This window comes from Callorhinus ursinus, unplaced genomic scaffold (assembly GCF_003265705.2).
Source record: "Callorhinus ursinus isolate GAN/ISIS: 27379988/994484 unplaced genomic scaffold, GSC_fseal_2.0 scaffold88, whole genome shotgun sequence".
NCBI lineage: Eukaryota > Metazoa > Chordata > Mammalia > Carnivora > Otariidae > Callorhinus > Callorhinus ursinus.
Window position 1 is genome coordinate 710,961 of NW_027397150.1, and position 21,445 is coordinate 732,405.

At 42.5% G+C, this 21,445-nt stretch overlaps 1 protein-coding gene across 2 annotated transcripts; it reads left to right on the forward strand.

Annotated features, from left to right (window-relative positions):
* Positions 1 to 219: 219 nt before the first annotated feature.
* Positions 220 to 3,800, forward strand: LOC112814936 (T-cell surface glycoprotein CD1e, membrane-associated). Of its 2 annotated transcripts, XM_025860705.2 has the most exons (6): positions 221 to 412; positions 700 to 996; positions 1,588 to 1,866; positions 2,077 to 2,355; positions 2,723 to 2,819; positions 2,941 to 3,800. In XM_025860705.2, the coding sequence occupies exons 1-6, from the start codon at positions 352 to 354 to the stop codon at positions 3,113 to 3,115; spliced, it is 1,188 nt and encodes a 395-aa protein (XP_025716490.1). In that variant the 5' UTR covers positions 221 to 351; the 3' UTR covers positions 3,116 to 3,800. The 2 variants fall into 2 exon arrangements, with proteins under 2 accessions (XP_025716491.1, XP_025716490.1); XM_025860706.2 differs by lacking the exon at positions 2,723 to 2,819 and having other exon boundaries at positions 220 to 412.
* The last annotated feature ends 17,645 nt before the right edge of the window (positions 3,801 to 21,445 follow it).

Here is a 21,445-nt window from a genome sequence, read left to right on the forward strand (position 1 = left end):
TAAAGAAGAGGACACTGAGAACCCAAGTGTGGACCTGATTCCTCCAAGGCCAGAAGGATCTCCGTTTTCCCGCTGGCCCAGACTGAAGCCAGGACCCCTCTGACAGAGGGTGTGCATAGGGGCAGTCGGGGGTGCAGGGAGACAATGTGGAAGCTAGAGAGTGGCAGAGAGGGAGAGGAAGTGAGAGCCCCGTGGGGCTGCCCCGAGGAGGCAGGAGGGTTTCTCTGACAGGGAAGTGGGCAGAGAGGGAGGTCTGCCTGTCTGCGGCAGGGGGAGTCAGATGAGAGCAGGAGGGTTTGGAGGGCAGTGATCTGAATCCTGTTGAGGCATCCTTCATCTGACTGAGCCGCAATGCTGCTCCTGTTGCTGCTGCTCTTCAAAGGATGTCTCCAGTGTGGAGCAAGCCTAGACGGTAGGACAAGCCCTGGGAAGACTTCTGATGCTGGGCACAGTGGGGTGAGGTTCTGGGAGGACCTGCAGGAGGGAGTACTACTCCCATAGGATGCCCTTGGAGTCTGCATGCCAGGCTGGTTCCAGGCAAAACATCTTGCCACAGCTCATTTTCTGTTTCTAGTTTTGGGAAGAGGAAGCAGGCCCGGAGAACAGGGTGGGCTATGGGAATGTGTGCAGTCTGTGTAACTGTCTCCATGGTTCCTCGCCCATGCTCATGTACTCTCTCCATGTGGCCTGGCCTCTCAGCACCCCAGGTCCCAGGACCCCCTGATCCTGCCACAGAAGAGGTCCTCTCTTTCCGCATCCTCCACACTTCCTCCTTTGCCAACAGTAGTTGGGCATCCTCGGAGGCCTCAGGCTGGCTGGATGATCTGCAGACTCATGGCTGGGACAAGGTCCTGGGCACCATCAGCTTCCTGCGGCCCTGGTCCCAGGGGAATTTCAGCTCCGAGGATCTGAAGATCCTGAAAAATCTGTTCCTACTCTACTTCCACGGCTTCGTCATTGAGGTGCAGGCCTTTGCGCACCAGTTTCAGTTTGAATGTGAGTTCCTTGCTCCATGCCAATCTCTGCCTGCAAGCTCCAATTTGCTTCCAAAGGGGCTCTGACCTCACCCAGCCTTTCTGGACTATTCCCTGTCCCCCTCGGGCTCCTGCTCTCTCTCCTGCCTCACGATTCATCACCGTCCCCACTCCACCCACCCACCCACCCTAGACACAGATAGGCTGGCAAGGACGCATCCCTCCACACTGCCATATACACTTTCGTGTTCTGGCTCCCCGCAATAGTGTCCCCCTGTGATCTTCTGCCCACCACCCCTGGCCCCAGACATGGCCTCTCCAGCCAGGATTCTGCCCTCCCTTCTCCTGGCCTGAGAGTCTACCAGGCCCACCTGTACCTAACCATTCCCAAGTGAGCCCTTCCAACCGGGTCCCCAACTTCCCAACACCTTCCCATCTAGCCCCTCCCCATCAATTATTTCTAAATACGTTCTTATCTTCACATTTTCTTCCCACAAATTCCCTCCCCTCCCCCACCGAACTCCAGCATGCTGTGTGATTCCAGAGCAAATCTCCTAGACTGCTTACTTTCCTTCCCTGTAATTGTTTCCACATGGCTTCTGTCCACCCCCAGACCCCTTCGAGCTCCAGGTGTCAGCTGGCTGTACGGAACATGCTGGGAAGGCCTCAGGAAGCTTCTTGAATGGGGCTTATCAAGGCTCAGATTTTCTGAGTTTCCAAGGAAACTCCTGGCAGCCATCTCCAGGAGCTGGAAGTCGGGCTCAGAAGGTCTGTGCAGTGCTCAACAACTACCTAGATATTAAGGAAATTGTGCAGACCCTTCTCAGCCACACCTGCCCTCTGTTTCTGGCAGGAATCCTTGAAGCAGGGAAGTCAGAACTGGAACGACAAGGTGAGTTTTCCCAGTGCTTTAAGCTTCATATTCCACTCTTTGCCATCCCTTTGAAACATACACTGAGAGGCTAGAGGGTGGGATATGTGGGGTTTAGGACTGTTCCTTAGACAAGAGAAAGAAGTGGTTACTCCAACTGCTAAGACCACCGAGTCACTGAGCTTGGTCCCAGGTGCCCCTAAGTGCCTTGTCTCCTCATCTTCTCTCCAGTGAAGCCCGAGGCTTGGGTGTCCAAAGGCCCCAGTCCCGGTCCCGGCCGTCTGCTGCTGGTGTGCCACGTCTCCGGCTTCCACCCAAAGCCTGTGTGGGTGATGTGGATGCGGGGTGAGCAGGAGCAGCGGGGCACCCAGCGAGGCGACGTCCTGCCCCATGCTGATGAGACGTGGTATCTCCGAGTGACCCTGGATGTGGCGGCCCGGGAGGCAGCTGGTCTGTCGTGCCGAGTGAAGCACAGCAGTCTGGGAGGCCAGGACATAATCATCCACTGGGGTGAGAAAGAGCTGGAGTTTGGCCAGGAAGCAACAGTCCTGGGGCTGCTGAGGGGGGTGCTTGGGAGATGGGTGGGAACACTAGGCACGAGCGCATGGAGGCGGGAGGATCCAAACAAGGAAGGGCAGAGAATGATCACCGTTAAATTTCAAGAAATGGAAGGAAGGGATTGGAGTACTAAAGAGAAAAGGAAGAAGGATCTGGTCATTTGGGTAAGAGACGGGGTGGGGGATTGGGGACACAGACTCAGAAGGAATTGAGATGAAGTCTTCAGAACACGCAGATGAAAATTCTAGGAAGGAGAAGTGTTGATGGTGGTGGCGGCATGGAGAGCCTTGTAGACTGACATCCTTGGTTTACGCCCAAGGAGGTGGAAACTCAGTCCTGCTGACACTGCTCTGTCTGGTGGTGATAGTTACCCTGCTCCTGCTACTTGTAAGGCACTCCTGCTTTAAAAAGCACAGGTGAGCCTCTTCTTGTTCTGTTTCTTCAATTTCTTATCAACTCATTCTTCTTTCCTCCACCCTCCCCGTTCTCTCTCTGACTTCCCTTCCTTGGGATGAAAATCTTCTTCTTTTCCCACAGCTCAAATTGGAAGGCCCTGGCGCCCCTTGCCCCCAGTCCTGACTCCCCCATAGGGACCGACACCCAGGGACCCAGGACTCCTGGACACCAGCTCTACATGCCACAGGAATCGTGGATCAAGAATAGATTTTTAAAGAAATGGAAAACAAGCCTAAACCAACTCTGGCAACATTAGTTTTACCTCACACACAAAATCCTTTTCTGCTTCTTAAACATGGTTTATACCTATAACAAAGCATAATTTTGATAAAGTGGCTTGTTGTGGCAGAAATCTTGACCCCTTTGGAAACTTGTTTTATTTTTTCCCCCATCTTCTAGCAATATCTTTTCTGCTTTGGCCACATGTTCATTGCTGCTGATCCTTCAGACTCTAATTCAGATGCTTCTTTCTCATGGAATCTTCCTTGCCTTGCCCAACTGAAAGCTCTTCTGTACTTCCAAAATTGAATGGATCATCCTAAATACGTTCATCTCTTCCTACTCTGAACAGTGGTTTTTCAGATTTTTGTTTTTCTGTTTTTTTCTCAGTTGCTTGAAAGCAGGATGTAAGTGTTTATAATGGCACCTATGACCCAAACAAAGCCTGACCTGGATTCAGGGCCAGCTTCATGGGCATGTCATCTATGCAGTGCTTGCTGTCTTGAAATCCTTAATAAAACTTGGAGATACTGGGGGGCCTGGGTGGCTCAGTTGGTTAAGGTCACGATCCTGGAGTCCCGGGATCGAGTCCCGCATCGGGCTCCCTGCTCAGCGGGGAGTCTGCTTCTCCCTCTGATCCTCCCCTGCCTCATGTGCTCTCTCTCTCTCTCATTCTCTCTCTCTTTCAAATAAATAAATAAATAAATAAATAAATAAATAAATCTTTAAAAAAAATAAAACTTGGAGATACTGTATTTTCATTCTGGACTCACCCCACAAAATATGTAGCTGGTTCAGCATAAAGTGTTTCTCATTAAATTCTGCCTGAAATAAATTTTTGTCAAATCAAGTGATGTTTTCTTAATCCTCTCCCCTTTGACATCACTGCATCATCTGACTGTGTTCTTATTAAAACCCTTTCTGTCTCCCTGTGTCTCTAACCAGAGGTTGGGGGAGGGGTAGTTGTGTGCTCCAGACTGCCCAGTGATTGGGGTGTCTCTGTGTCTTCAGAGACATTTCAAGAAAATAATAATACAGGAGATGTCTCCCATCAGAGTGAGGACCGAGCATTCCCAATTCTCTGAGAGTGTGTGTGACCACATTTGTCTTCACGTGGCAGGTACTCAGGGAAGAAATTCCTACTTTGAGTGGTCCGGAAGAGAACATGGGGACAGAGGGTGGGCAGAGCCAAGGCAGCGAAGGAAAAGAGTGCTTAGATGCTATGTGTTTACTTTTCTTTATTGGTTCAGTTTATTATTATTATTATTAGCATTATTATTTACAGTTTTTCTGTAACTTTTTAAAATATGGATTTTAAAATTATCTACTTAACTTTGAGACACATTGACTGAGACTGTTGGAGAGTGGGAAGCCGTTAAGGTTTAGAGTTCATGCAGATGTCTAGCTGACACCTCCCCTTAGGTGGGATAACTGAGCAGACTGCAGATTTCTTAGTGGAAATGCATCACTCCTTATATTGGTCACTTTCAAGTTAGGACACAGGGTTCCATGACCCCTTACTCAGGCCATAGACTTACCCACGAATAAGGTATTGGGGTCAGGCTTCCCCTACCAAGAGTCCATCAGCTTCTGCGTGACATGTTCAGACTGCTTACAGAGAAGAGTCCAGGGAGGAAGGCAGGACTTTACAGGGCTGTTTGAAGCCCTCTGTGATGAAGTTCAAGGTCCCCTCACATGGCACAAGGCCGCAGGCGGTGACCTCTATCAAAATGAAGAGACTCACATAAGGACTTCTCAGTTCCTAGCACAAGTGTGTGATGCAAATATATTTCAGGTGTTTCTCATTTGGGTGGACTTCTCCCCACTAGTCTAATTTTTTGGTCACAAGAATTCTTGAACCCCTAAGATGCCTCAATCACACTTCTCAGGTTCCATTTCCCCCCCCCCCCCCCCACTGTGTGTTGTGCTTCTATGATGCTAGGCTTTCTGTCCTTCAGTTGTGCCAAGCTTCTTCTCAGCTCGAGGCCTTTATTTTAACTCTTCCCTCCACCCAGGGCCATTCTTCATTTACCTTGGTCTTCCACGGATGACTTCAGGACAACCTTCAGCTCCCCAGCTCAAGCATCATCCTCATAGAGAGGCCCTTTGTGGTCAGTGTAACCAAAGTGGCCAGTCTCCCTCAGTCACATTCTATTCCAATGTTCTTTAGTTATTTGTGTTGAATACTGGACTGAGCTGAAATTATCTCATTTGCTTTTATGTAGTTAATGCCCTTTTCACCTACAATGTAGACACTGAGGCATCATGTATATTATCTGTCTTGATCACATGGATATCCCAGTGTGTAGATTGTAGCTGGACACATAGTGGGTGACTAAAATTATGTTTGATGAATGAACAAATGCCATCAACTTCGACTTTTCAGAAAAGATCTTAGAGATCCCAATTCTCTAGTAAGCCATTGGTTTTCAGGAACTGACATGTTTCCAAAGTGCTGGTGTCACTGAAGGACATAAGTGGATCATTGATATTGTGGCAGTATGGTCACTGGTGGCTCTCTCTTTCCTTCAGGTTATTGGCTTTATAAGTGTGGCAAGAGCCTAAGATGCAGATAGGAAGGAAGTCAGGAGGGAGGAGATCTCAGAAGATCTTGTCAGAGTCCTTCATACTGCGAGTGAGGAGGCCAGTTAACCACAAAGTCCTGCTCCTGGTTTCTCTGCTGCTGAATTGTACTGATCCTCAGAGAATCTTTCAGGGAAGGATGATTGTTGAATACAGAGATTTTCAGGAAACTTTGGGTTCCTAAACACGATACCCTAACACATCTTAGCTCTATTCTGACAAGGTCCTGTAGTTGAGTAGTGGGTGTATGTTTGGGTGAGGCACAAGATATACACCAAAGGAGATGGACCTGGGCTGCCTACACATATGCATCCTCTCCCCCAACCCCAAAAATTGGCATAAATGGGCTCAGAGAGAGCCCCAAGGGTAAATGACTATGTTGCCAGATATGCCACCTTAATAGGGTTTGGGGAAGTTTTACATATTGGTTCAGGAGATTGTCAGAAAACCTGTGTCATCCCCATGGTGTAGACCTTCATTCTGGGTGATCTAATGTATTTTAAGCTCCTGGGTGAGGACCTAGTATTTAAGAGCAAAGTGTGTCACCTTATCACCCCCGAAGAGAGGTGTCATCTATTACTGTTAACTGTGTAATTCTGGCTGAACCCCTGGAACATGGGCTTATTTCTCTGGAGGGCCAGGTGTTCGCAATAGTGAGGAATAACCCTCTCCAGTCCTGCCAGCTGTAACACCAAGAAGGGGAGATGCTTTGCTGCTAGTACAAACCAGGAACCCACTGTATCTTGTTGTGCGCACAAATGTGGTAGAAATATTACGAGATAATTTGGAAGCAGAGATGGAGGCACGATTCTTGGTTGTGGGTGAATTCTCCAGGAGTAGCAGTGATTGTTGGAGGAGGCTGCAGTAGGACTGGTGGAATCAGCATGTGCTGGGCCAAGCTCAGCAGCCATATGCCCTCGGCCAACCATGGCTGAGAGAATGCCTGTCTGCTGTCTACCTAAGAAACGAAGAAAGCCGAGGGTGTGGACAACTTGGTTAAGTGGAGCCCCATCCACTGGGACAGGATCCAGGCTCCCGGAATGTCACTTGCTGGTGATGAAGAAAGATATCTAGGCAGAACATGCTCTGGAACCTGTGTTCAGTTGGGGTAGGAGGTGTCGTGATCCCAGAGTTGTAGATCGAGCCCCATGTTGGGCTCCACACTCTGTGGAGTCGGCTTTGGATTCTCTTCTCCCTCCCCCTTTTGCCCCTCCCCATTCTCTTGCACGCGCTTTCTCTTTCAAATAAATAAGTAAGTAAGTAAGTAAGTAAGTAAGTAAGTAAGTAAGTAAATAAATAAATAAATAAATAAATAGGAGAAGTACCTATTTTATGGTATGGTTACACCTGATTAAATACTAACAAACATTCAAATGGAGCCTGCTGTACAGAAGACACTCTCCTACATGCTTTATACATATTAACTCTTGTGATCCTCAGAACAATTCTGAGGCAAACATCATTATTCCCATTTTATAGATAAGGATACCAAGGTCACATAACTAGTAAGCATTGTAAGCAGTTTTGCTTCCAAACCCATACTTAACCATTACATTACACACTCAACAAATAATTATTGGAAGCCCTACCTTGTGACAGGTAATGAAATGCAGCAGAGACACAAGGCGAAATCCCTTATGCACTGAACTTCCATGATAATGGAGTACATAGTGGGGAACATGGTAGGAGGTGGAGCCTGTGAGTTGGGGTCAGATCCTAAAGGGGCTTCACAGGGCACTGCACATGGACTGAAAGTCATTGGAGAATTTGGAATAAATGAATAGCAGCTATTGGTAAAAGGAGATGAGCTCTCAAGCACACATGCTTTCTGACCTCACCACTGGAGGACTACAAAATGGGATGCAATTGCATGCCCACTCACACCACAGTGACCCTGGTCTGCTTCTCTGCACTGACACTAACTGAAAGTCTGCCTCAGCGATGCTCATAAACCACTTTGCAGCAGTGCTTACCAAGTACACCTGACTAGTTTTTCCTCTCCAGGTCACGCCCCCATTTGCCACCTGTCTGCTGCCCACGGGGTTACCTGGAGCAGCTTCAGGACCTCCACGGCTGCTGGTACCCAAAGCTTCCCACCAGTTCTCAGGTGCCTGCACGGAGGGATGCTCCGTGTGGAGGCAGGGGGTATGGCTCCTTCCCCTGTTGTTTGTCTCAGGTGGCACCCAGTTCCAGAAGTTGCCTTGCTTGTGTTTAATCTCCTAAAGCCTCTTGTGTACAACAACGTCAGCTCTGGCTCTCACCCATGTCTTGGGATTTGATAAAGACTCTCTTCACAGCTTTTTCTTCAGTGTCCTTCAGCTGTCCATATTAGTTAGTAACATCATCACAGGACATGAAATGCTACAGGGTGCAGTGGATTCACATAAACTCAGTTATTTATGTTTTCTTCTAGAATAAAAATGGAGGAAGGAAAGACTAAGAATAAAAGTATGAATAAAGACAAGGATTAAAGAAAGAAAGATTCAGTTGAGTATATTTGGGAATAAAATTCTAATTATTTTACCAGGGAATGTTTAAGTCTATAGCTTCCATGTTGACTTTAATTTTTTAAACATATATTTTAAACAAATTATTACTGGAAGCCAACCTTGTGATAATTAACGAACCCAGCAGAAACACAAGGTAAAATCCCTTATACACAGAATTTCCACAATACTGGAGGGCAGGGGAGACAGACAGTAAGCAAATAAAAATACTTTCTGTGACATAATGACACATGATACTATTTCAAACTGATGTGGGGAAGGGGATCAGAGAGAGGAAAATGGGCTATGATTGCAAAGACAGTGCACAGAACGGGCCCCTCTGAGAAGGTGGCTTTTGAGAGAAGACCTAAAACAAGAACCAGAACCACGCCATGCAGTGTCCGGGGGAAGAGCTTTCATTCCAAGCAAAGGAACTGCTGGTGAAAGCAATGTTATACTGGGTGTATTCTTAAAAACTGTTAGAACTCCAGCGTGGCCGGCTGTATGGAGTACATGGTGGGGAACATGATAGGAGATGAGGCCTTTGAAGAAAGTAGCCTACTTTCTTCTTCTTCTTCTTCTTCTTCTTCTTCTTCTTCTTCTTCTTCTTTTTTTTTTAAGATTTTATTTATTTATTTGGCAGAGACAGACACAGCGAGAGGGAACACAGCAGGGGGAGCGGGAGAGGGAGAAGCAGGCTCTTGCGGAGCAGGGAGCCCAATGTAGGACCCTGGGCCCTGGGACAATGACCTGAGCAGAATGCAGACGCTTAACAAATGAGCCACCCAGGTGCCCACCTACTTTTTTCTTGACACAAAATGAAGCAAACACCTCCCTTAAAGGAAATTCTTTTTTTTTTTTTTTTTTTAAATGTAGAATCTGGGTTCCGGGACATATATGGCATTTTGGTGGTAAGCAAAGGTGTTGCTACTAGTGCTTGGGGGATGCTTTCAATATGACAGAGATTAAGAATACTTCCTAAGTCTTTTAACATACTGAGTTCAAACCGACCTCAAAATAAATAAAAACTTCAAGTGCTACCATTTTAATAAAGGAGAAATGCATACACACACATAATATAAACTCTTGTTAATTTTCCTCTTGGATTTACCTTCTTAGTATTTCATTAGTTTTTCTAATTTCAGGTGTCTTATGCTTCATAATTGGCTGTGTATTTAATGCATAAATACATAGAAAGATTGTGAGTGTTTAAGGTTTGAAGAATACAGTTTGATGTATTTATGTTACTAAGATGACTTCAAGTCTTTACAAACTTTAAAGTTTATAAAACTCACTTCATTTTATTTATTTTATTTTCAATTTTTTTACTATTATGTTATGTTAATCACCATACATTACATCATTAGTTTTTGATGTGTGTTCCATGATTCATTGCGTATAACACCCAGTGCTCCATACACTGTGTGCCCTCTTTAATACCCATCACTAGGCTAATGCATCCTCCCACCACCCTCCCCTCCAGGACACTCAGTTTGTTTCTCAGAGTCCATAGTCTCTCATGGTTTGTCTCCCCCTCCGATTTCCCCCCTTCATTCTTCCCTTCCTGCTATCTTCTTTTTTTTTTTTTTAACATGTAATGTATTATTTGTTTCAGAGGTAGAGGTCTGTGATTCAACAGTCTTACACAATTCACAGCGCTCACCATAGCACATACCCTCTCCAATGTCTATCACCCAGCCACCCCATCCCTCCCACCCCCCACCACTCCAGCAACATTCGGTTGGTTTCCTGAGATTAAGAGTTCCTCATATCAGTGAGGTCATATGATACATGTCTTTCTCTGATTGACTTATTTCAATCAGCATAACACCCTCCAGTTCCATCCACATCACTGCAAATGGCATGATCTCATTCCTTTTGATGGCTGCATAATATTCCAGTGTGTATATATACCACCTCTTCTTTATCCATTCATCTGTCAATGGATACCTTGGCTCTTTCCATAGTTTGGCTATTGTGGACATTGCTGCTATAAACATCGGGGTGCACATAACCCTCCAGATTCCTACATTTGTGTCTTTGGGGTAAATACCCAGTAGTGCAATTGCTGGGTCGTATGGTACCTCTATTTTCAGCTTTTTGAGGAAGCTCCATACTGTTTTCCAGAGTGGCTGCACCAGCTTGCATTCCCACCAACAGTGTAGGAGGGTTCCCCTTTCTCCACATCCCCGCCAACATCTGTCGTTTCCTGACTTGTTAATTTTAGCCATTCTGACTGGTGTGAGGTGGTATCTCATGGAGGTTTTGATTTGGATTTCCCTGATGCCGAGCGATGTTGAGCACTTTTTCATGTGTCTGTTGGCCATTTGGTTGTCTTCTTTGGAAAAATGTCTGTTCATGTCTTCTGCCCATTTCTTGATTGGATCATTTGTTCTTTGGGTGTTGAGTTTAAGAAGTTCTTTATAAATTTTGGATACTAGCCCTTTATCTGATAATGTCATTTGCAAATATCTTCTCCATTTTGTCGGTTGTCTTTTGGTTTTGATGACTGTTTCTTTTGCCGTGCAAAAAATGTTTATCTTGATGAAGTCCCAATAGTTCATTTTTGCTCTTCCTTCCATTGACTTTGGCGATATTTCTAGGAAGAAGTTGCTGCGGCTGAGGTCGAAGAGGTTTCTGCCTGTATTCTTTAGGATGTTGATGGACAATGTCTCACATTGAGGTCTTTCAACCATTTGGAGTCTATTTTTGTGTGTGGTGTAAGAAAATGGTCCAGTTTCATTCTTCTACATGTGGCTGTCCACTTTTCCCAACACCATTTGTTGAAAGGACTGTCTTTTCCATTGGACATTCTTTCCTGCTTTGTGGAAGATGAGTTGACCATAGAGTTGAGGGTCCATTTCTGGGCTCTCTATTCTGTTCCATTGATCTATGTGTCTGTTTTTGTGCCAGTACCATACTGTCTTTTATTTTTATTTTTATTTTTTAAAGATTTTTATTTATTTATTTGACAGAGAGAGACACAGCAAGAGAGGGGACACAAGCAGGGGGAGTGGGAGAGGGAGAAACAGGCTTCCCACAGAGCAGGGAGCTCGATGTGGGGCTCGATCACAGGACCCTGGGATCATGACCTGAGCCGAAGGCAGACATTTAATGACTGAGCCACCCAGGCGCCCCAGTACCATACTGTCTTGATGATGATAGCTTTGTAATAGACCTGGACGTCCGGAATTGTTATGCCACCAGCTTTACTTTTCTTTTTCAACATTCCTCTGGCTATTTGGGGTCTTTTCTGGTTCCATACAAATTTTAGGATTATTTGTTCCATTTCTTTGAAAAAAGGGGATGGTATTTTGATGGGGATTGCATTGAACGTGTAGATTGCTCTAGGTAGCATTGAGATCTTCACAATATTTGTTTTTCCAATCCATGAGCATGGAACGTTTTTCCATTTCTTTGTGTCTTCTTCAATTTCTTTCATGAGTATTTTATAGTTTTCTGAGTACAGATCCTTTGCCTCTTTGGTTAGATTGATTCCTAGGTATCTTATGGTTTTGGGTGCAATTGTAAATGGGATTGACTCCTTAATTTGTCTCTCTTCTGTCTTGTTGTTGGTGTACAGGAATGCCACTGATTTCTGTGCATTGATTTTATATCCTGCCACTTTACTGAATTCCTGTATGAGTTCTAGGAGTTTTGGGGTGGAGTCTTTTGGGTTTTCCACATAAAGTATCATACCATCTGCAAAGAGTGAGAGTTTGACTTCTTCTTTGCTGATTTGGTTGCCTTTAATTTCTTTTTGTTGTCTGATGCTGTGGCTAGGACTTCCAATACTATGTCGAATAGCAGTGGTGATAGTGGACATCCCTGCCGTGTTCCTGACCTTAGGGGGAAAACTCTCCATTTTTTTCCATTGAGAATGATATTCACTGTAGGTTTTTCATAGATGGCTTTTATGATATTGAGGTATGTATCCTCTAACCCTATACTCTGAAGAGTTTTGATCAAGAACAGATGCTGTACTTTGTCAAATGCTTTTCCTGCATCTTTTGAGAGGATCATATGGTTCTTGTTCTTTCTTTTATTAAAATATTGTATCACATTGATTGATTTGCAGATTTGCGGATGTCACCTTGCAGCCCAGGGATAAATCCCACTTGGTCCTGGTGAATAATCCTTTTAATGTACTGTTGGATCCTATTGGCTAGTATTTTGGTGAGAATTTTTGCATCCATGTTCATCAAAGATATTGGTCTGTAATTCTCTTTTTGATGGGGTCTTTGTCTGGTTTGGGGATCAAGGTAATGGTGGCCTCCTAAAACGAGTTTGGAAGTTTTCCTTCCATTTCTATTTTTTGGAACAGTTTCAGGAGAATAGGTATTAATTCTTCTTTAAATGTTTGGTAGAATTCCCCTGGGAAGCCATCTGGCCCTCTGCTCTTGTTTGTTGGGAGATTGTTGATGACTGCTTCAATTTCCTTAGTGGTTATAGGTCTGTTCAGGTTTTCTGTTTCTTCCTGGTACAGTTTTTGTAGTTGAAACATCTCTAGGAATAAATCCATTTCTTCCAGATTATCTCATTTGCTGGCATATACTTGCTTGTAATGTGTTCTTATAATTGTTTATATTTCTTTGGTGTTGGTTGTGATCTCTCCGCTTTCATTCATGATTTTGTTGATTTGGATCATTTCTCTTTCTTTTGGATAAGTTTGGCCAGGGGTTTATCAATCTTGTTAAATCTTTCAAAGAACCAGCTCTAGTTTCGTTGATCTGTTCTACTGTTCTTTTGGTTTCTAGTTCACTGATTTCTGCTCTGATCTTTATGATTTCTCTTCTCCTGCTGGGTTTAGGCTTTATTTGCTGTTCTTTCTCCAGCTCCTTTAGGTGTACGGTTAGGTTGTGTATTTGAGACCTTTCTTGTTTCTTGAGAAAGGCTTGTATTGCTATAGACTTTCCTCTCAGGATTGCCTTTGCTGCATCCCAAAGATGTTGAACAGTTGTGTTTTCATTTTCATTGGTTTCCATGAATTTTTTAAATTCTTCTTTAATTTCCTGGTTGACCCATTCATTTTTAGTAGGATGCTCTTTAGCCTCCATGTATTTGAGTTCTTTCCAACTTTTCTCTTGTGATTGAGTTTTAGTTTCATAGCATTGTGGCCTGAAAATATGCAGGGAATAATCCCAAACTTTTGGTACTGGTTGAGACGTGATTTGTGACCTAGGATGTGATCTATGCTGGAGAATGTTCCATGGGCACTAGAGAAGAATGTGTATTCTGTTGCTTTGGGATGGAATGTTGTGAATATAACTCTGAAGTCCATTTGGTCCCGTGTGTCATTTAAAGTCTTTATTTCCTTGTTGATCTTTTGCTTAGATGATCTGTCCATTTCATTGAGGGGGGCATTAAAGTCCCCCACTGTTATTGTATTGTTGTCGATGTGTTTCTTTGCTTTTGTTATTAATTGCCTTATATAATTGGCTGCTCCCATGTTAGGGGCATAGATATTTACAATTGTTAGGTCTTCTTGTTGGATAGACCCTTTAAATAAGATATAGTGTCCTTCCTCATCTATTACAGTCTTTGGTTTAAAGTCCAATTTGTCTGATATAAGGATTACCACCCCAGCTTTCTTTTGGTGTCCATTAGCACGGTAAATGGTTTTCCACCCCCTCACTTTCAATCTGGGGGTGTCTTTCGGTCTAAAATGAGTCTCTTGCAGACAGCATATGGATGGGTCTTGTTTTTTAATCCAAGCCGATAGCCTGTGTCTTTTGATTGGGGCTTTCAGCCCATTGACATTCAAGGTAACTATTGAAAGATATGAATTTAGTGCCATTGTATTGCCTGTAAGCTGACTGTTACTGTATATTGTCTGTGTTCCTTTCTGGTCTATGTTACTTTTAGGTCTCTCTTTGCTTAGAGGACCGTTTTCAATATTTCTTGGAGGGCTGGTTTCGTGTTTGCAAATTCCTTTAGTTTTTGTTTGTGCTGGAAAATTTTTATCTCTCTTTCTATTTTCAATGACAGCCAGTTGGATATAGTATTCTTGGCTGCATATTTTTCTCGTTTAGTGCTCTGAATATATCATGCCAGTCCTTTCTGGCCTGCCAGGTCTCTGTGGATAGTTCTGTTGCCAATCTAATGTTTCTACCGTTGTAGGTTATAGATCTCTTGTCCTGAGCTGCTTTCAGGATTTTCTCTGTCTCTGAGACTCATAAGTTTTACTATTAGATGTCAGGGTGTTGACCTATTTTTACTGATTTTGAGAAGGGTTCTCTGTGCCTACTGGATTTTGATGCCTGTTTCCTTCCCCACATTAGGGAAGTTCTCTGCTATAATGTGCTCCTATATACCTTCTGCCCTTCTCTCTCTTTCTTCTTCTTCTGGAATCCCAATTATTCTAATGTTGTTTTGCATTATGGTATCACTTATCTCTCAAATTCTGCCCTCATGATCCAGTAGTTGTTTATCTCTCTTTTTCTCAGCTTCTTTATTTCCCATCATTTGGTTTTCTATATCATTAATTCTCTCTTCTGCCTCATTTATCCTAGCAGTTAGAGACTCCATTTTTAATTGCATCTCATTAATAGCCTTTTTGATTTCGACTTGGTTAGATTTTAGTTCTTTATTTCTCCAGAAAGTGTTTCTCTAATATCTTCCATGCTTTTTTCAAGCCCAACTAGTATCTTTAAAATCATCACTCTGAACTCTAGTTCTGACATCTTACTAATGTCCATATTGATTAGGTCCCTGGTAGTCGGTACTGCCTCTTGTTCTTTTTTTTGAGGTGATTTTTTCCATCTTGTCATTTTGTCCAGAGGAAAATAGATGAATGAGAGAACAAAATGCTAACAGGGTAACAATGACCCCAGAAAAATATACACTAAACAATCAGAAGAGACCTGAAACTGGGGGAAAAGAAAGGGAAAGAAAGAAAAAAGAAAAAAAAAAAGGAAAAGATAAAAACAAACAAACAAAAACAAAAACAAAAAAAGAAAACAGAATATAATCAAATATGATCAGGCTGGTGCATAGATCAGTGCCACACAGTAGATTTTGGGCATATTTTGGTCTGTTAGAAGAAAGTGCCTCCCAAAATTTTAAAGAAAGAAAAACATATATGTACAAAAATAAGGGTTAATATGATGTAGGTATGGAATATGACTTCCAGAAAGTGGTCGCTTCTCTGTTCAGAGAGTTGTGGCTATTCTTTTCTTTGATCTCCTGTTGAGTTCATAGCTGTTCAGAATGGTTTGATCCCTATCTAGTTGAATTCCTGGGACCAGACAAAATTTAGGTTCCTACTCCTCTGCCATCTTGCTCCTCTCCCCCAAAGCTCACTTCATTTTAGTGAGTTTTCCCATCCACACACAAAAGCTTCACTGGACAATAAAAATACACATATCTGCAGGTTGAAATTCAAATTTAGCCCAAGGAAGTAGGGAAGGAACAAATGTGAAGCCATCCTCCCCATTGTCCTGTTCTCCCCAGCAGATCCCTGCTCCAGAGAGTGGCCAAAACTGAGGTCTTGGCAGAATAAGCCTCCAGATAACTAAAGGTCTTGTAGGTCACTTGGAGGCAGATTCCCTTTCATGGGGTAGGATGGGAACTCCTGGGAGGCTTTGACTTGAGAAGAGATATAATCTGACTTGTTCTTCAAAAGATCATCCTGACTGCTTTGTTGAGAATAGATAGACCTGGGGACAGGGGCAAATAGGAAGACCTATTTCAAGCCTCCTGTAAAAATTCAAGAAGACAATGATGGTGGTAAACCACAGGACTAGAGGTGGAAGTGGTGAACAGAGACTCTAGACTGTGTGTGTTTTGTAAACAGAGCCAAGAGATTCTATCTATTGTATTATATATATTTAATATATATATATATTAGAAAGGCAGTTAGGAATGACCCCTGATTTTTGTTCTGAGAAGCTGGAATTCCATTTGGAATTTCAATTAACTAAGAGAGATCAGACTATCAAAGGAACAGAGTTGGAGGATAGGCTGAGGATTTTGCTTTGGATGTTTAATTTGAAATGCCCATTAAAAATCAGAATGGAGGGCACCTGGGTGGCTCAGTTGGTTAAGCGGCTGCCTTCAGCTCAGGTCATGATCCTGGAGTCCCGGGATTGAGTCCCATATCGGGCTCCCTGCTCAGCAGGGAGTCTGCTTCTCCCTCTGACCCTCTTCCCTCTCGTGCTCTCTATCTCTCATTCTCTCTCTCTCAAATAAATAAATAAAATCTTAAAAAAATAAAAATAAAATTCAGAATGGAGATGTCAACTGGGTCATCAGGTTTAGGTCTAGAATTGAGATATGTCTGTGCTGAAGACACTTACTTGAGAGCAGTAACAAGTTTGAGAAATACTCTACAATGCTGGAGATAGCCATTTGAACAGATAGTCAGAAGACATTGCTGAGACAGCTGGTCAGAAGCAAGGATTTTGTGTTGTGGGCAGACGAGAAGGAGTGGCCAGTTCTTCCTGCTGGATTACAAGAGAGGCGTCAGAGATTTCACTGAAACTGAGAATTGACTTGCTTATGGGGGGACTCCAAGCTGAAAAATTACAGGCCCAGAGATGGACAATATTTCAGTTTTGAATGTTGTGGGATTCCAAGTATTTTGGAAATACCAGAAGCATTGAGCAATGCCTTTCAAGGAACAGGACGAGAACAGAAAATATTGCTACTCCTTCCTGACAAGAGAAGCTAGACTTAGAAACTTTTACAATTCAATTAACTTTCTGTATGTTAACTTAATAGTAAAACAAGAAAAGTTCTTGTATGTCCTTTTAATTTTGTTTTTTAAATAATTCACTTTCATTGTATTTTACAATATCACTGGTACATAATAAATTTACAGGAAAGTTAGTCTTTCACCTCAAATAGATTGAAAAGCTCAGACATAGAATATGAGGAGAACCCCGGCCAAAAATAAGACTGGAGATAAGCAGCAGGACACACAAGCCTTTGTGGGTCATGTTGCATTATTTGAATGTGATCTCATAAGAAAGCCAATATGTTTAAAAAATATATTTAAAAACCCTTAGAAAAATGTATCTCAAGCATGTGCCAAAATTTACTAATGTACTGGGGCACCTGGATGGTTCAGTTGGTTAAGCATCTGCCTTCAGCTCAGGTCATGATCCCAGGGTCCTGGGATTGACACCCTTGTCAGGCTCCCTGCTCAGTGGGGAGTCTGTTTCTCCCTTTCCCTCTGCCCCCCACCCTCACTCGTGCTCTCTCTCTCTCTCTCTTTTTCTCAAATAAATAGATAAAATCTTAAAAAAATAAACTTCTTTGCCTTCAGAAAGTGTTTAATGCATCTGCAAGTTGATGTTAGCTAGCTCTTAGCACCTCTCACTTTGGATGTTACCCTGACATACTAAACCATAAAATTAACATATAACTCATTCACTGTCACACTGATAGTTTCTATTTGTTCCAGTTCACATGTTTATTCTATTTATACACATTTAATATATCACGGACTACCTCCTGCCTCTGCCCCTTCTCCCACTCTTGTGTTCTCTCTCTCTTGCTCACTCACTCTCTAATAAATAAATCTTAAAAAAATTTACTAATGTACTAACAGGTAAAGCAAGTTGTTGGCACAATAAGAAATGTGGGTTTCAGGAAGGGTGTGGAATTGAAGGAGTGACAAATTTGGGGACCAGAATATGTACCAAGTCAGGGTGATTACCATTTCATTTCACAGATTCATAAAAGCGTGATGGCCAAGTGCATTTTTTACACAGGAAGTCTGTAGAAGGATGATCTGAGATGCCAGGTGTGCAGACATAAGGTCAGAAGAAAAAAGACGATGAAGCAACTGATAGAGATACAACTTTGTCTAAAACTGGGGTAGCATGCTCGCTCACAAGAAGGCACCGATGCGACAAACAGAGACCTAGAAGGACACGAGCTCTGATTTCCAACATTGCTGGGGTTTTCCCCGCAGGCTGGAGACACACACTTCTTCCATTTCTTACTTGAGGATATTTTATTTACCTTTTTGACACAAGAAAGAGTGTTTGGTCGGGATGAGCTACGATGTTTCATTTTAGGAAGATAATGGGGTCTGCAGTATGGATGATGGAGTGAAGGGGTCAGAACATATTTTCAGGAGTTACTGTGTAAACCGACAAAGGACTCAACTAAAGCAATGAGAGAAGATAAATCTTGGCTACACAATCTAACCCAAATCAGGAGTTAAATAGCGCACCATTGGGGGAAAAGTCAGTTTGCTTTATGGCAAAGAAGAATCACGGTCTGTGGACTTGGCTTCAGTCTTCTCTGAAACCTGGCTGAGGTCATGCCAACAGCTACAGGGCAGGGCTGTGAATGAGAAATAAGGAGGGACAGAGCTAAGACCTGGGAGTACACATATGAGAAGCCCTCATTTATGTGGGGGGCATGGATTTGCATCCCTCAAAGAGTCATGCCACCCGGGAAGCCCTTTGCAGTGGTGTGTGTACCAGAGCTGCCTGTGGGTCCTGTAGGGACAGCTCTGCAAATGGCACCAAGGATGGTGGGGGACCAGCAGCACAGTGAACCAGCCTGTGCTCTGAGTTTGTTCAGAAACCATTCTGACTCTTCTTAAATGTGTGCATCCCCAGAGTTACTGAAAAATCCAGCTTAGGTCACCTCAAGAAGGAAGTAGTGAATTTCTTGCTAACAAAGCATGTGTGGGATTGGGCTGTAGAGCACTTTGTAAAGTTGTATGGCCTTAAATAGCATTCAAGGACAATTAACTATATGCCCATCATGATAACACAATTTCCTTTGTTTTCTTTCTGGCTTATTATGTCTCTATATCATCCACAGGAAAAAGAATATTTTTACATTGTTGAAAACATAAAATAGAAGCCCTCTCACCTGACCCAAAGATGGTCAGATAGTTGGCTAACTAATTCAAAAAAGTCTAGTAGAGCAGAAAATTGAAAGAATGACCCTTATATAATTGAAATGTTTTATTTCAACTCAAAAAGTCTAAACATACACATATTTATAAATATTTTCACTTAGGGATAAAGCTTTTGCTTTAAGTGTTGGTCCATGTGATTGGAGATCTTTAGAGCATATCTAGCATAAGTCCACCCATAATTCATTAGAAAAATTTTCATGGATTTACAGATGAGCAGGAACTTAGAGTCACTTGCAAAATAATCTAAGCAAGTGACACTTCTAGGGTTTTATGATTTTCCTTTCTTCTGTGATTTTCTTGGTCATATTTTATTTTTCCAAAACACTCCATCTAGCTATATTAGAAACAAATAATCTTTGGGGGTACCTGGGTGGCTCATTTGGTTGGATGACTGCCTTTGGCTCAGATCATGCTCCTGGAGTCCTGGGATGGAGTCCCGCATTGGGCCTCCTGCTCAGCGGGGAGTCTGCTTCTCCCTCCGACACTCCCCCCTCTCATGCTCTCTCTATCTCATTCTCTCTCTCAAATAAATAAATAAAATCTTTAAAAAAACAAAATAAAAGAAAAAGAAAAAAGAAACAAATAATCTTTATTGCAGTAATACTTCACCAGACCATACTACAAAATTACATATCACAAGCAGAATAATTAGAATAATAAATAAACTGTCACAGATGGTTTTGAGAACAGACACAGACAATTTAACTTGTAAGGGCTGAACCTCACAGTCACCCCAGGAAATAATGTGCTGGACACGAGTGTTTATTATACTGAGAGAATCAGCCAAGGAGCTTTCCACAAGGAAGAGAGCATGCTGGCTAACTGGTTACATAAAAACATGTTCCTTGTTTACAAGTTATTTTCATGGTCTCATAATTAATGATAACCATTTTTCCTTTGGGTGATGAAGCATAATTTTAACAAATCAGGAGATTTTTATTCTAGTATGGGCTGGGTCACTGGGCAGAGAAAATGTCTAATTAATAGTAACTGACTCGCTGAACCAGAAGACAAGCTATGTGCTCACTAGATAATTCACATATTCATAGAAAAAAAACAAAACCCTCAGTTGTCCAGATGAAAAAAATTCAAGGCACATCAGTTTGAAGAGTTTTAAATATCATCTCAAATTACATGGCTTGAAATAATAGATTTAAAATAATAAAATAAAATAGTAGATTTAAAATCAATTCCTTTTAGTATTTATAGTTCAAATTATGACAATCATTAGAGTCATGTAAGGTTTACATTATGACCATTGTAGGGTCAGTGAGCTGTAAGATCTGGGCCTTTTGAGCCTTTCCAGAGCATTTACTGTGTTCCATGTTAGCAGCAAATGTGATGTCATTAATGGTGGTTTTAGGTCCATTACTAAAATAAGATCATATCCACTAAAAACTTGAACACATCACCATGGAAACAAAGCAAAACTACAAACAAAAATGAATGTGTTTAATTTATAATTAATATAATAAGAAACTAGTTTTAAATTTTGAAAAAAATCAACATTTCTGGTAATACTGATGGATCTTTTCATCACTGGAAAACCCAGTTCCTTAGTATTGAAATCTTGCTCTTCATTTAAGGCTCAGCTCAAATTTTCTTTCCCCTCTTCTCATCTCACTTATTCCAATTTTTTTTTTCCTTCAGAAGCAATAAATATTTGTTCTTTTGGCTCTCATAACTCTTAGTTTATATCCATTTGAAAGATCTGATCATTGTGCATTGTCATAGTTTTCTTTCTCTGTTCATGTTCCTACCCCTCCTCCACCTCTGTAAACTATCAACTTACTCATCTTAGTCTTTCCACTTTGTATGGAACCTGGTACATAGTTGGTTTACTGCTTGTGGATGCCTGTGTCCTAGATAAGATGCTGTCAATAGCTTTGGATCCTGTTCTCTATTCAACCAGGAAAGCTAACCGTGGCCACCTTTCAATTTGAGTATTGCCTTCCCCTAAAACAAAACAAAACAAAACAAAATTATATTTTTCTCTTTCTGCCAAGCGTGAGTTGTTTTATAGTTTGTTTGTTTGTTCTGGGAGAGAGTGTCAGCAGGGAGGGGCAGAGGGATTAAAAAGAGAATCCCAAGTGGACTCCATGCTCAGCATAGAGCCCAACGCAGGGCTCAATCTCATTACCCTGAGATCATGACCTGAACCAAAACCAAGAGTCCGACACTTAACCAACTAAGCCACCCAGGTGCCTTGGTTTTCTTGTTTCCTAACCCAGCACTGGACAATGTAGCATGTAGACTGACTCATGCTTTTTCTGGACTGGGAGGAAAGAAAAGGGCAACAGTGGTCTTAGTCCTTGGAAACACTGTCCACATCAGGACTGGATCAGCAAAAGGGCAAAGAAAATATCCTGCCGTTGACCTCTGTAGAGTCCCTCATTAATTTTAGGGTTTTTTG